Below are 14468 nucleotides of genomic sequence, written 5' to 3'. Positions count from 1 at the left end.
GCTGAGTTCAAACAGCAGTATTGGGCTAAATTGGGCTAATCCCAGCTCAAAGGGACGCCTAAAGTTCACAAAGTGTGGGCCCTGCTTAACAAAGAAGCAGGTTAATTAAGACTCACAGTGACTCACTCTATCCCTTTTCCCGCTCTAACAATCCACTGGAGTGGCTTTAGGTGTCTGCAGTGAGGAATGGAGATGAACGAGTGGCCTACAGGGGGACAACACTCATCCATTTTTGATAAAGTATATGACTACTGTGAATGTATAAATTTACAGCCTTTCAAGTGGCCATGATAGTTGTCTTATATATATTTCTCTGTGTTTCATACCACTCACATTGCCTTGTGTTTAAAAGTAGGATTCTCATTAAGTGAAGTGTGAAAAAAGGTGCTAGCTGTTGGACCCAAAAGGGCTAATTATCAGCTCTAATGGCTAATGTGAGTCACTGGTTTCTCCAGCAACCATCATGCAATATCACACATTCAGAGGTGACGAAGGGGGAACTTAAAACCACAAAGACAGTCGTTGAAGGAGCTTCTTGTTTTAGAAATGTAAAGCTTACCATGCAAAGACATCATATGAACCCAACTAAAGGATTTGCATTTTCAAACATCCTTTTCTGAAATAATCCTTGAACTTCCATAACACTTCATGTAAATGCGTAAATGAGCTTCTGTGTTTGTGTAAATATATTGTTTTTTTATGACAATATTGATGTTAATATTACTGTTTCACTGTGCACATGGCATATGACATGATGTGCGGCTTGTATTCACACATTATTCACAATTATTCCTTTCTAATATCCAAACGTTCCTTTATGTTAATGCCTACCCTGGCTCAATAACAGAATTGCAGCATCCACCTGAGAGCGGTTAAACTTGCCAAGACCCTGAGGGAAATTCCCAATGTCCCCACTTTAATTACAATATAACCCAAACAGGTGCAGTATGGAAGCAATTGTACGGACCTCTGTTCAGCACAGGGGAGCTACAGCACCTTATCCTGCAGACAGCTCATCCTGTTTGTTTCAATCTGGCATAGAAACATTTTGAGTTTATTTGATGCTCCATTTGCACTTGCTAAGGCTTTTTCATACCAAAGAAATTGGTTTTCAATCAGGAATAGCAGAAAGAATGGCTCAGGTGTTTTTCTGATTTTCTGGGTGTAGGTGGCTTTCAGCACTTTCAGTAAAATGCGGTACATTTTTTAATTTAGCATTTCAAACATTTAATTAGTGTTTGGTTAAATTCTAAAGAGTGTTTACAAAGGACCGTGGAGGACAGGAGTCTGTCTATATCAGCCTCACAGGGGCTTGTCATCTTTCTCTCCGCTCGTGATGCAACGGTACTCCATCTGCACAGAGGCTTTGGAAGAGTTGGCAGCAAAGAGCACTGTCCATGGTTCTGAATTTCATTGGTTCTAGACACATACAGTACATGACAACCGCTGGTTACAACTGTGGTTTAGGGTTTCGGGTGTCTAAGTCTATTCCTGTCATTTTCTGGTTCTTTTTTTTTTTTTTTCTTTTTTTTTTTAGGCATTTTAGAAAAAAGGATTTACTTTGAATATGCTGTGAGGCAATGGATATTTTTTGCCCAACTGCCTTCAACTGTGTTTAGAGGAAGCATGCCTGGTGTAATATATTAAAGCCCGGAAACGGCATTTCAGGAATTCTGTTCCAAAGTGGGTTAATCTAAAGCAATTACAAGGCTGAAATATTCCCTGCAGACTCTTGGGAGAAGATCAAAATGTTTCTGAATTGATAGCAGAACTAGCTCCGAGTGTAGGAAACAAAACAAATACTGCTTTGCACATATAGCTGGCACATGCCTAGATAATGCTGCGATCAAATTAGGACATCGGAAACATCTGTTTGGGTTTTGGCACCCTTAACTAGCCATTCTTGAGTATACAGTATTAAAAGATTGCATTATTTAGCCTCAGGCTGTACTCAAGGCTTCCAATTATAGATGTAGACGTTCCTATAAAATGTATATATTCTATGGTGGATAAATTAATTATATTTTAATGTAAAAATCAATTAATATGTGCAATATTCATTTTCTAGAATTAAAAAGCTGCAGCAAAGAAGGCTACATAGTTGCATATCTAAATAGATATGAGGGATTTATACAGTCTACCACTGCCTATCAAATCTATAGCTTATGAGCATGCAGAGGGTCATGTATGTGGACTGTGCGGACCCTCACGACACAATGCATTCTACAGTCTCTTATCTTAACCTGAGCCCTGGATGACTACATGCCCTAACCCTTATCCTAATCCAGTTCCAACCCGAACCCAAAAAGCAAGTTCTTGAAAGATGTGGATGTTGGCAAAATATTTTTTAAACTCACTGCTAATGTCTTAAACTCAAAACTAATCCTCACAACAACATAAGTACACGTACAAATATTTTTTTATAGTTTCCAGATCAGACTCATTTGGTTTGTTAAACACTGACTCTGATTTCCCCAAACAATAGACTGGTGCTCATAAGTAAAAATGCCTTTAATTAAAGCCTGAGAGAGTTGGAGAAAAAAGAACGATAATGCTGCAGATAGTTACGGAGCTTAGCTTTGTGGTAAAATCCTTCAAATGCTTTAAAAAAAAGTAGTGCTAAAAATGCATATTACGTTCTGTGTGCGCATAATCTGTTCACACACAAGCTGTCAGACAAAATATCAAGAAGTTTAGTACAAACCCAGACACCTGACCAAGTTCCCAATGAAAAGGTATTGTCGAGTGTAGCACAGTTAATTAAAGCAAGGGCACCACTCTACATCTGTCACATCACTTGGCAGTTACTTTAATTATATATTTCGGTCAATCTGTTCTTCCTGATGTGAGAGGGGATGCCATACATGAGACAACATCTGCTGAGGTATGTCACATGAGCTTCAACATCTGTCCGTGTTTTTGCTCAGCCTGTCAATCACTTGAGTCATGTCTCATACGCATTTATGTTATCATATTGAGAAACCACAAACACTGTCAAGCGCTGAGAGCTTGCATCTGTGCCGCAGTTACAATTAACACTCTTTTGCTAAGCCCCAAATCTGCACACAAACACAGAGATTGGCACTACACACAAATACCCAGACACACCCCGTGGCTCGCAGTCATTTTGGTCCCTTATGTTGTCCATCACAGAGACAGTAGTGACTGTTCTCTAAACTGACTCCACCCACAAAGGCTTGTGATCACCTAAGCTGTCAGCAAGCATCTGCTGAAACTACCAACCAGCCAACTGTGATACTGGCTCTGAAGATATCTCCACAGAAAATGTGTCACCTACACATGTTCAGAACTCAGTGGCATATTTTCCAATTCTGTTTTTGCTAATTTTCATGCAGCAAACTTTATCTGCAAAGCCTAGGAGGATGTCAAACCGTTCTGTACGTATGACACTGTGATTTGGTATATGGAAGCGTCTGAAAAGCCGATGTCAACTCGTCTTGTATGAAAAGTAAATTGCATATGTCAGAGCCAAATATGTTTGAATAAAAGTGATGACCATCTTTTAATTCCTCTGTCGCATCAGTAATATTGTTTTGTTAGAGCTATTATCTGTGAGATTTGCAAATAAATCAGTTATCACTCAATAAACTCAGACACAGACGTGTTCAGTTGCAGATGATGGAAGAACTACATTTGTTTGAGCGGGTATGCCCCTGTAGTAGGCAGTCTTTGGATTTGAGGGCTCTTTGAAGTTATGCGATACTGTTTCTACCACCTACAGACTCCAGGGGATTTTTACTCATGTAGAAGAAAAGTTCAGCAAAGTGGTTGTCGGGAAATGTGAGATGCATTTCAAAAGTCCATATACAGTACAGCTGTCTTGATAACTGGTGGGATCACAACATACAGACATTTTAACACACAATAAAAGGTTTTACTATTCAAGCATAATGGTCTTCCGTATCACCATGAACACACACACATACACAAATATGCATCTACAAGTCCAACACACACATTCACATACTTGCAGATGACACAGAAACCTAGAGACACACTAGCTTTCTATCCCTAGACTCTACAATTTTGCCGTTCGTAATCCCCTCTGAGTCTATTAATATTTCTGTTTCCATGGCGATTCGAGTCTTGCCAAACGTTGTACCGATAAGAGGAGATAAGAGCATAAGGAGCAGGGAGATAAGAGCAAGTGACCTGCAGAGATCAGAGCACTAGAGGTCAGGCAGAAGAGCAGAAGTAAGTCACTGAGAAATGGACCTTCCCAGTTAAACTCTACTGCCAACCTGATGAAAAAACAACTTAATATGAAGAGCCACCTAAATGTTCTTGTAGTGCAAAGCTTAAGCACATACATGGAGTTGATCATTTTTGCTCCGACTTTCTTTGTACATCCAAATTCACCCTTCAGAGCAGTTACATGAGAGCAAAACAAACGGTGAGACAGTATGTCATTTCAGTTCATAGAGAGATAATTAATACTATATTGTTTCTATAACTGGTGTCCGATAACTGTAAGTATCATTATTTCCTTTTTCACAAAGCATATTCATTTTGTCTCTATGACCATAGAAACTTTTTAGTGACAGCTAGAATTTATGCAAGTTAAATGCCTTTCCAATGGGAATAAACATTGTGCCTCTCCTTAATCTGTTATCTCTCACATTATGCACAGTTTTGCAGATAATTAAATCAATCATGACTAAGAAAGAAGTGATAGTAACAAATCTGCCATAAATTTTGAAGTATCATTTTACATTTTTACAAATTGGACTGATGGCGCAACGATAACAAAAGCCATTCAAATTATTCAAATGTCTTATCATGTTATTGTCTTGTAAGTAATTCATGGCATATTACTGCCACTAACAGTAATAATCCTACATGAGGGTTGCTCATAATAAGAATAAAATTATGAGCATATTATTCTGAAATTGAATTTAATTATCCCTCTTCAATACCCCCAAACAAAGCGACACACGAACTATCCACTCCTCTAACAGACCGTTGAGACAGTAGTTTCATCTGGAAGGCATCACTTTACCTGTTTGTTGCTGTACTTCGGTTGGCTGGTCTTGTAGCTGTAATCTGAGTACTGGTCTGAGCCGGTGGAGTTGTCGTCTCCTCCTGTTCCTACAAAGGTGTTGGCAGCAGGGAGGTCCTGGACGGCCTGATGCTTCTGTGAGGCTGAGGGGGATTGGGCCTGCAGCTGGATGGAGGGTAAGGGGGAGTTGGAGCGGTAGTGCCTGCCTATATCAGGGCTTCCTGGAGAATATGTTAAGGGCAGATGTATCCTGGGGCTATCATTGACTCCATCAAGGTTGAACTTGAGACTCTTTTGAAGGCTGACCTCCTCCTCTTCCCCGAGTGGTTTTGGGGACTTCTGGGGTTTCCCTTTTCTTCCTCGTTTGCCTTTGGCATTCTTTGGTGCCTGTTTTGGTGCATACAAGTCCTTTGTTTCCTTCTTGCCAGCCTGATACCCACTCTTAGTTTCTCTTTGGATGCGGTGTCGAATAAATACCACCACCAGGATCAACATTACAACACCTGCCACGCCGGCAAGGCTTCCAAACAAAATATTACTACGCTGTGCAGCAAAACCATTGTCAGGATCACCAGCAATGTCCCTGTCCAGTGGAGTGTAAAGACTGTGTCCAACTAGAGCCTCCACTAAGCTGACATTTGAAATGGTTTCATTGACATAGATGTGGACCAGGGCAGTGGCATGACGTGCTGGCTTCCCCCTGTCACTCACTCGCACCACTAGGCGATGTAGTCCACCGTGTTTTCGGGTCATCTCTTTTGCTAGAGTGATCTCGCCACTGGAGGGGGAGATGCGAAATAACTGGTAAGGGTTTCCACCAGCAATACTGAAGACCAGCTCTGCATTTGGCCCACTATCCAGGTCTTCAGCTTCTACTACCTCAACATGGCTATCTGGAGAAGCTAGCGGTGACAGGCGCTTGAAGGAGGAATTGGAGGGCTTGGTGATAACGGGGTCATTGTCATTTTCATCCAGTACATTGATGGTAACACCCACATATGAAGACCTGGGCGGCTCCCCTCCATCCACTGCTTTTAGACGGAAAGTATAGCTGCTCTCTTTCTCCCTGTCAAACGAGATGCTTGAAAGAATGGTGCCTGTTCCATTTTGAACAACAAACTTCCCTCCGTCTGGCTCGACAGAGAGTTGAACATGGGCATTCTCACCGTTGTCCACATCCAGGACTGTTACCATGCCAACTGGACTTAGGGGGGGCATATTTTCTAAAACTGAAAAGCTGTAGCCACTAAGCATGAACTTGGGGTCATTGTCATTGCGGTCCAGGACTTTTATCACTACAGTTGCTGTTCCTTTATGAACAGGTGACCCTTTATCTGCTGCGGTGACCCGGAACTCATAGCGCTCTTTATGCTCACGGTCAAGTGGACTCCGGGCTCTGACTTCGCCTGTATTTGGGTCAATCTCAAACAGACCTTTGATGGATGAGTCAGCCACAATATTATAGAGGAGTTCCGCATTAGTGCCAGTGTCAGCATCCGAAGCCGTAACATCCAAAACCTTCTCTCCTGGTTGGTTTTCTTCGGCAAAATCTACTTCAAACAAGGTTGGGGAGAATATTGGGGAGTTATCGTTCACATCAGTCACCTGCACCTTCAAAGAGTTTGTACTAGAGAGCGCTGGATTTCCTGAATCGACAGCCACAATCTCTACCCTGTAATCCCTAACCCTTTCGTAGTCAAGAGGAGTGGTGGTCTGTAGGAAATACTTCCTCTTGTTGTCGCTGGATGAGTCGCTGGCAGGGCGGAGTTGGAAGGGCACATCCCCTGCGACCACACAAGTGACCACGGCATTCTCTCCCTCATCCTTGTCAGAGACTTGCACCAAAGCAACAGCTGTTCCCACAGGCATGTCCTCTGAAATGTTAGCCACTCCTTCACTGTGTGTCACAAGGCCTATCCCCCGGATCTCGACAGCTGGAGCATTGTCATTTTGATCAGTCACCTCAATGGTTACAAACGTCTTAGAGCTTTTAGGTTGAGGACCCTTATCCCTTGCCACCACATAGAAAGACAAGCTGCTGATTTCCTCTCTGTCCAGTGGTCCTTTCACATAGATAATGCCAGTGGACCGATCGATTCGTAAGAGTTTCGGCACTGGGTCTACTGCTTGGTGAAGGGTGTACTCAATTTCTCCATTAGGGCCCATGTCAGAGTCATTTGCTTTGACCTACAATAAAAAGAATTCTGTGGTTAAAGGCAAGATTTATGTCCAAACGATTTGGTGTTAGAATTAAAAGAAGCCAGTGGAGGATTTTCTCTACTAATCATCGGTCAGTGAATGAATAAATGAATCAACAGATGTCTGATCACTTCAAAGCTCAGCAAGTGAAGCTTTATTTGGGAGTATTCCATTACTGCATTTCCCCTTTTGCTCTTGATATATATGTCAAGGGCAATTTTTCTCTTTTTCCTCCCTTTCTTTTATTCCAGAAAATGGAGAAAAAGTTCACATGAAAACATATGGCAAAATATTAGGGCTGCTATTTCTTTCATGACAGTCAGTGCAATTTCACAGCAGTATGTAGAGAAAATCCTACACAGAGCGTCTCACTCCTACACTCAGACATTGTGTATCTCTAACTCCATTTCTGCAAGCACAATAGCACAACAAAAGCAATAAGCAGCTTAATTACCTGTACAAGCACAACATGCAAATGCTCTAATACTTTTAATATTACTTAAAAACACACATTAGAGTAATATTAGTGGAACAACTTGCGTAAAACTAATTTCAAAAAGATGAATATGATGAAAATATGTGAAGTGACAGGGAAATAAATTTGGCCTTGGTTTTTCCAAGAGCTTTAGACTGGAGGCTTAGTTCTGAACATTCAGAGTTGTCAAGCCATTTGTAAATATTTTAAAGCATAAAACCCTAATAAAAAAATATCTATCTTTGATTTGGAGTTACGCATGAAGACTGATCTGAGGAATAAACTCTGCGCAAACATGAGGCACAGACTAATTTTCAAAAACATCTTGATAAATTGGCTGAGCATTGTGGTTTATTTGGTGCTGAATATAGAATTCAAAACAGCCCATCAAGCAGCACAAACAAATATGGTTGCAATTTAACTTAACTGCAATTTGATCCAAAATAAAAAAATAAAACAAAATTGTTTAAAAGCAAGTCTCTTTGCACTAGAATCTTACCTGCAACACAGAGTGCCCCACTGGACTGTTTTCCGACACTTCCGCTTCATATGTGGACTTTTCAAACTTGGGAGCGTTGTCGTTGGCATCGGTGACAACCACCCTCAGCAAAGCACTACTGTAGCGCTGAGGGTTGCCTCCATCCACAGCCTTGATGGTGAGGTCATAGGAATCCTTTAACTCGCGATCTAGGTTGCCCAGGACAATAAGCTGTGGGAGTTTACCCCCCCTGTCATCAGCCACCTGTAAACCAAATAGGGTTGCGGCGTCTGGCCCTGCAGTCAGAGCATAATCCGCAACCCCATTCCTGTCTGAGTCCCTGTCTGTAGCTAGAGGTATGGAGAATAGTGCCCCCATGATGGTGTTCTCGGGGACAGAGATGGTGAGCACAGAAGAGGGAAACTGTGGAGTGTTGTCATTGATGTCCTGTACCTCAATGCGTCCTTCAATGAGTCGTGGGCTCTGGTTTTGTATCAGATCGGTCACTGATACTTCAAATTCCAGGAAACAGGGCTTACCCTTAGTCAGGGTCCGGCAGTCTCTCAGGGTCTCTCTGTCTATGGGAATCTCTGTGGTGAAAATGTCTCCCGTTTTTCCATCGACACGAAGGTAAGGAGCACCCACCTCCAGCTTGTAGAGATGACCCGAGTCTGGCAGGCCCTGGTCTGCTGCCAGGCTACCAATAAGAGTGTTGGGAGGCTGCTCCTCCTGGACCCGGTACAGGATGCTGCCTTCAGCAGAACCCCAGTGCAGCACCAGGACCCAAAACAGCACTACTCGTAAATTCAGTTCCATTAGGTCATCAGAAGATCTGCCTGGAAATTAGAGTGAAGAGAATACTTGTGTTAGAATGTTGTTTCCGTTTGGAAATCATGTTTAAAGATTCAGCGATAAAATGCCTAGCAGCTGTACCAGGCTCCATAGGCAATAATTACTGAACACTAATTATAAAGGAAAATAACAGAACTCACATCAACAAGTCCTTATGAGATGAGATGAGAGTGATACATTTAGTCAGCAGGAAGAAAGACTGTCTTCATTGTATTGTTCTATTATAACTCTACCGCTGTAAAATGAATTATTTTTGTCAATAACTTGTGCCAAAAGCTACAGCAGGCCTAGAAGCACAATATCACAATTAGAGAAAAAACAACAACAAAGGGAAATTATGCATTTTTTTAAAAATGCAACCATAACGCTATCCCAACATGGTTTCTTTTCTGTCCTAGGGCTTCAATAGCTTCACTGAATGTCTCAGCTTTACAAATTTCATGTAGAAATGAATGTAGGAAGAAGAAATCATATCTTGTGAGCTTACAAGCAAAACAAACATGAGGGCCAGTGTGGATTGTTTCAGCTGTATAATCAAATAAAAATGTAATACCAAATCCGATTCAACGCAGCCTAAGAGACTCATTATTTTAGTATTACACTAATAGACATTGAGTGGTGAAGCAATGTAGCTAAGAAGTAACCTACGGTATCAAACATCCCCCTAAAAATAAATCCTTGCGAACCTGCCATGATATTGTCTATTAACAAATTTGAACCGTTTGATGTTGCCAGAGAGGCCTCTACAAACAAGCTACGACAAGGGCTTTCATTCTAAAGGGCACGGAGGCAATGAGGCCATTTCTTCCCATGCAGATTATGCAACTTGGTCGTTATCGTCACATGCAGCTTGCAACAATGCACAATGCAGAGAATTCCATCCATGCTCCATTGCTACTGGCTAACTCAAACACTGTAATCATTATGTTTGATTTTGAACCTTTCAACTTTGTAATTACGTCCCATTATTTTAGTGTCTTCTTTGATCTGTATTTCCTCCAGCTAAAGAATTCTGGCTTTTTTCATGCTACAGTGATTTTAGACTATAATTGTTTCTTGTGTGAATGTGTGAGACTGTGCGTGCGTGTGTGTTGGTAATTGAAATGGGAGCAGACATTGAGGTTAAGTATCAAGGTCCAGTGTTCTGGAAAACTTAGTAGTGGCAACATTTTACCAAATTTCATGTGACGTCCACTCACCAATCGTGAAGTGCTGATTTGCGTGTGTGTTTTCGGTGCAGCCTGTTTTGTACCGTCTACTGCAGTATGTTTGTGTTACTGATTCACTAATCCAAAATACTGATTTGAATTGGCTATGATCCTGACCTTATTAAATAGATAGGAATTTTCCCAGACTAGATTAAACACGGTTTGTATTAGTCACTTCTTGACAAAGTTGGAACAATCTTTTTAAACGTTCATGAATCATGGCATCCTTCAAGCCTTTAAAGAACGTTACAAACTAAACATCGTCGTTTTTGAAAAGTGATGTGTAATTGAAGCATTATGTTACATATAGAAGAATTTAACAACTTAGGGGGAAAAAACAAAAGGAGTACAGGTGCTGGATCTTGTATCGACCGTTACCCTGAGATTAGGGATCAGTGATTTCTTGGCTTGTGTGGTTGTGAGAAGAGCCAGAAATATACATGAATATGAGCACACAGTGTTAATTTGTGTTCAAATCGGTACATTCTGCACCTCCTCAAATGAAAGTGTTCCACAGAGGAGCAAAGCAAATGTGTATTAAGCTAGACAGCAAAACACAAATATACAGAAATCCAATGAGAAATCCAATTCCTTTTGAATACATTAAAATTGGAAGTGCAGGTTATTGATGCACTAATTGCTCAGCTATCGATGTGTCCCTTTTTACATTGCAGGGCGAGCCTCTAGTCAATGTGGCGTGAACGGTGAGTGTGCTTTGTGTGTTCATGTGCGCAGGGGAAAAAAGGCAGGCTGGAGTAAAAACATAATCAGCGGATACACTCCAAACACATTTCTCAATGCTATAAGTGAAATTCAACTGAAAATGTTTCATACAGTTTTGCTGCCTTTGCTTCTTATCTTATTATTATCTTATTTTTTTATGCATTGTTAATTAAATAATGTGATCAGTCTCTTACAAAATGTCTCCTTATATGACACACAAGTCCAGAATATTATGGTCGTATTGAAGTAAATTTGATTAAACTTTGAATCAGCAATGCTGCACTGTTTGTTATGTGTGTTTCTATTTTTACATTTTTTTTTTTTTTCTGTAGCGTCTTACTCGTGATTTGTACCACCATACGTGCCTCTGCAATTCCCCTTCAGGCACAGATAAAGTGATTTTAATTTAATTAAATTAAGCCTTTTTGACACTTGCATCATCTCTTTATCTTCTCTTTTTAAAAAGAAAAACAAAAAAACATTCACTGTTGAATTCAAGTTTGCAAAAATCATTTTTACAAAATGGTCATTTAAAAAATTTAATCCAAAATGATTTGTTTAGCTGTTCCCATCCCTCTGCCATTACAGCCACTTCCAGAATGAATAGGCGTGCTTTGATAGTGACATGATTGTTATGGTTGATGACACTCATGACTTAATGTCTTCCAGTTGGCCTCATGCCTGTCTTCCAGATGGCACCGTGCCTGGCGGCCACAGCGATTTGGTGCTTTTTTCCCCCTTTGTTTACGTTTACATTAAAATTCATGTTGTTTGTGAAATGTGCGCTTGCCATCACTCACTGAGAATCTCTGATAGGCTGAATATTATTGACACCGTGCCTTTGGATTTTTATCTCACATTTCTCAGCTGTCTCACAAATATTTTATCAAAAGCTTGACAGCATCGACTTTTTTATCCCTCGTGCACGGTGAGGTGGTGGCGAAGGGGAACTTGCGCTGAGGTTTTTTTCACTACTGGACTACAGCATGTCTCGCCAAAGTTCACTACCTGAGCAGCAACATAGATAAATTAGAACTGCTGAACACAACTGGGAGTGACATTTCCTGCATCTCAGCACTTTTTGCTCTGAAAAACTTGGTTATCATCTGCCATCCCAGATGGTGTGGTAGACCCACAAGACTACAAGCTGATTCAGGAGGATCGCGATACATAACTCAGCATAAAATCAAAGGGGAGGAACAAGAAGTTAGTTCTTTTCAGTGTGCTCAAACGTGTCGTATCACAAACGTGGCTTACCACTCTGAAATTCTGCAATAAGAATGTCAAAAAGTGGGGCAGATATTAAGCTGGTTTGGACATGGCAAAACTAAAATCTTCAGAAAATGTGAGGCTGGGAAGGTGAGATCTTTTTGGCTGTTAAAACTCACCCTGTAAACACCGCACAACTGTGGCAGCACAGTGGTGGTTATCACTGCAGAGACCATCTCAATCGTGCACTGACTACACATTACAACTACAAAATCGCAGAGCTACATGCTACACCAAAGCACAGTTTAGACCTGGCTAATGCTTGGGTGACCTCTACTGTACTACAAGTTGTATGAGTGCAATACACACTTTACTGCCTTTACGCAGAGCTATTAGGGCTCTGCAACACCTAAAGGGCTCATACCGTAATTCCCTTAAGCGCTGTATACTGCAAAAAGCATCCTGCACAAAAAGACAAACACATTGAGCCAGACACTTACGGAGGTGCCTTCTGAGCAACAAATATTCTGGAGAAATATCTTTCCAAACACAATCAAGGCGTCCGCTGTCTGACTGAAGAGAGAACTTTAACTCTACCAGTGAAGCAGCATTCAGCACAAAGCCTCATGCTGTGATCCTGCAATGGTCCAGATGGTTCCTACATAGAGAAAAACTAGAGGCAGCCTGTACCACAGTATGGAGGTGGACCTTCAAAGCCACTCTCAAATCGCCTGATGGGTCTGACTATTTGCCGTATCTCTTGTTAAGATGTTTGACTCTGCAACAAAGAATACAGTTGAGGCAAAACTACTCACCGATGGAGTTTAAGACCCTGAGGAACATCACAGAGTAGGCTCGCTACGTGGCAAGAACACTGCCTGGCCAAAACCCAGCTTATTAAGACCATCAGGGGTGCCAAGTCTAAGTACAAGAAGGGACTAGAGAGTCAGTGTTTCATGACTCATGCTCAGCATGGCCATCACTCCACACACTCACAAGCTGCAGGAGAAGCTCACCCAAGCATTCCCCTTCACCTGCCAGTGACCTCTATAGATAAGAGTGTCGCGAGGAGAGGAGGGAAAGTGGTTCTCACTTCTGCCCACTGTGTCACCTGGGAGTCTGTTGTCACTTATATTGAAATTTCGCTGAAACATAGTGTTGTGGTTGATCAACATGACTGTTTTACCTAAGGGTAAAAAGGAAATGTTACGACCCGGCGCTGCAGTTAAGAAGGCAAAAAGAATTAAAAACATAAGTATTTGTATAATATGCCTCCACATTCATCAGATGATAGTGTGAATCTGTCAAATGTCAGTTCTGAAAAATTTCTGTATTTTTTCTTCACTAAAAATACAGAAATATAAATCAAAAGAGTGCAGGGATAAATGTTTTGCTTATACAACCATATAGCCTCTTAATAATTAAAGAAAAGTGGATTTGTTTCATTACAAAATAGAAAATACGCAAAAGAGGACAAGCGGAGATAAAGCGGAATATTGGAACAGTTGCGGCAACTTCAAAAGGAAAAGAATGAGACTTGAATTCCACCAGCGGAGCAGACGTAAGGGGAAATCTCTTCACTTTGTGGCTCCATTTACCTTCCTTCTGATCTCTCCCTTACCTCATGGATCTACCCATTTCCTCAAATGCCATTGTGTGTGACAGCGAACTCCTAAATTCCTCCCAACAACCTGCCTACAATCCTCTATCCCTCCACTCCTCCCTGAAGGCTCAGTGCCCAGTGCCGGCGCTGCTGCTCTTCTCCTCGCAGAGGAGAAGGTGAAAGACTTCACTGGCAGCTAAACATCAGTCAAACTGCAAGGTCTGATTGAGTCTCACCTGTAGCCCTCACACAGTGCACCACCCAGCTGCACTCCCTGTTCCAAGAGAACATTTCAAGTATCGCATGTCTACTATCACTGACCCTACCTTTGGCAAACCGTGCACAGTCGGTCTCATTCTCGAGAGGGATTCTGTTTTCTGCCAAAATGAGGCTCGGGCTTAACCTAGTCATAACAATGACCTCTGAGAAAGTGGAACCATCTCAGTTTATAAACATGTCTGCATGTTGGTCAGTGGTCTGTATCACCTTGGCCCCTATGGTAGGAGCCTGTTCACTCTGTCTGTTTTAAAAACCATCATCCTCAAAACTGTTCCACACATGTTCTGCCAAAATCCGTCTGCACCCCAGGCAGTTGTCAAAATGTCTTAGGGAATCTTGACATTTCATAGGTGGGAGGAGAGAAAAACATAAGGTTAACTGGTGCATTCCAATGTAAGTGTCATGATTTTCGTTTTTTTGAG

At 41.5% G+C, this 14468-nt stretch overlaps 1 protein-coding gene across 8 annotated transcripts in view; it reads right to left on the bottom strand.

Moving 5' to 3' along the window:
• pcdh1a (protocadherin 1a) overlaps positions 1-14468 on the bottom strand; it is a 150045-nt gene that overhangs the window by 71837 nt on the left and 63740 nt on the right. For all 8 annotated transcript variants that reach the window (XM_084373811.1, XM_084373806.1, XM_084373805.1 and 5 more), the window contains 2 exons: positions 8194-9008; positions 5021-7207 (listed from right to left, as the gene is read on the bottom strand). In XM_084373811.1, the coding sequence (XP_084229937.1) occupies positions 5021-7207; positions 8194-8988 (2982 nt within the window). In that variant the 5' untranslated portion in view covers positions 8989-9008. The remainder of the gene's footprint in view (positions 1-5020; positions 7208-8193; positions 9009-14468) is intronic.

Source organism: Pagrus pagrus, assembly GCF_965226575.1.
Source record: "Pagrus pagrus genome assembly, chromosome: 14".
NCBI classification, from domain to species: domain Eukaryota; kingdom Metazoa; phylum Chordata; class Actinopteri; order Spariformes; family Sparidae; genus Pagrus; species Pagrus pagrus.
The sequence above is the reverse complement of the archived record's forward strand: the minus strand, read 5'-3'. Positions and strand labels throughout refer to the sequence as shown.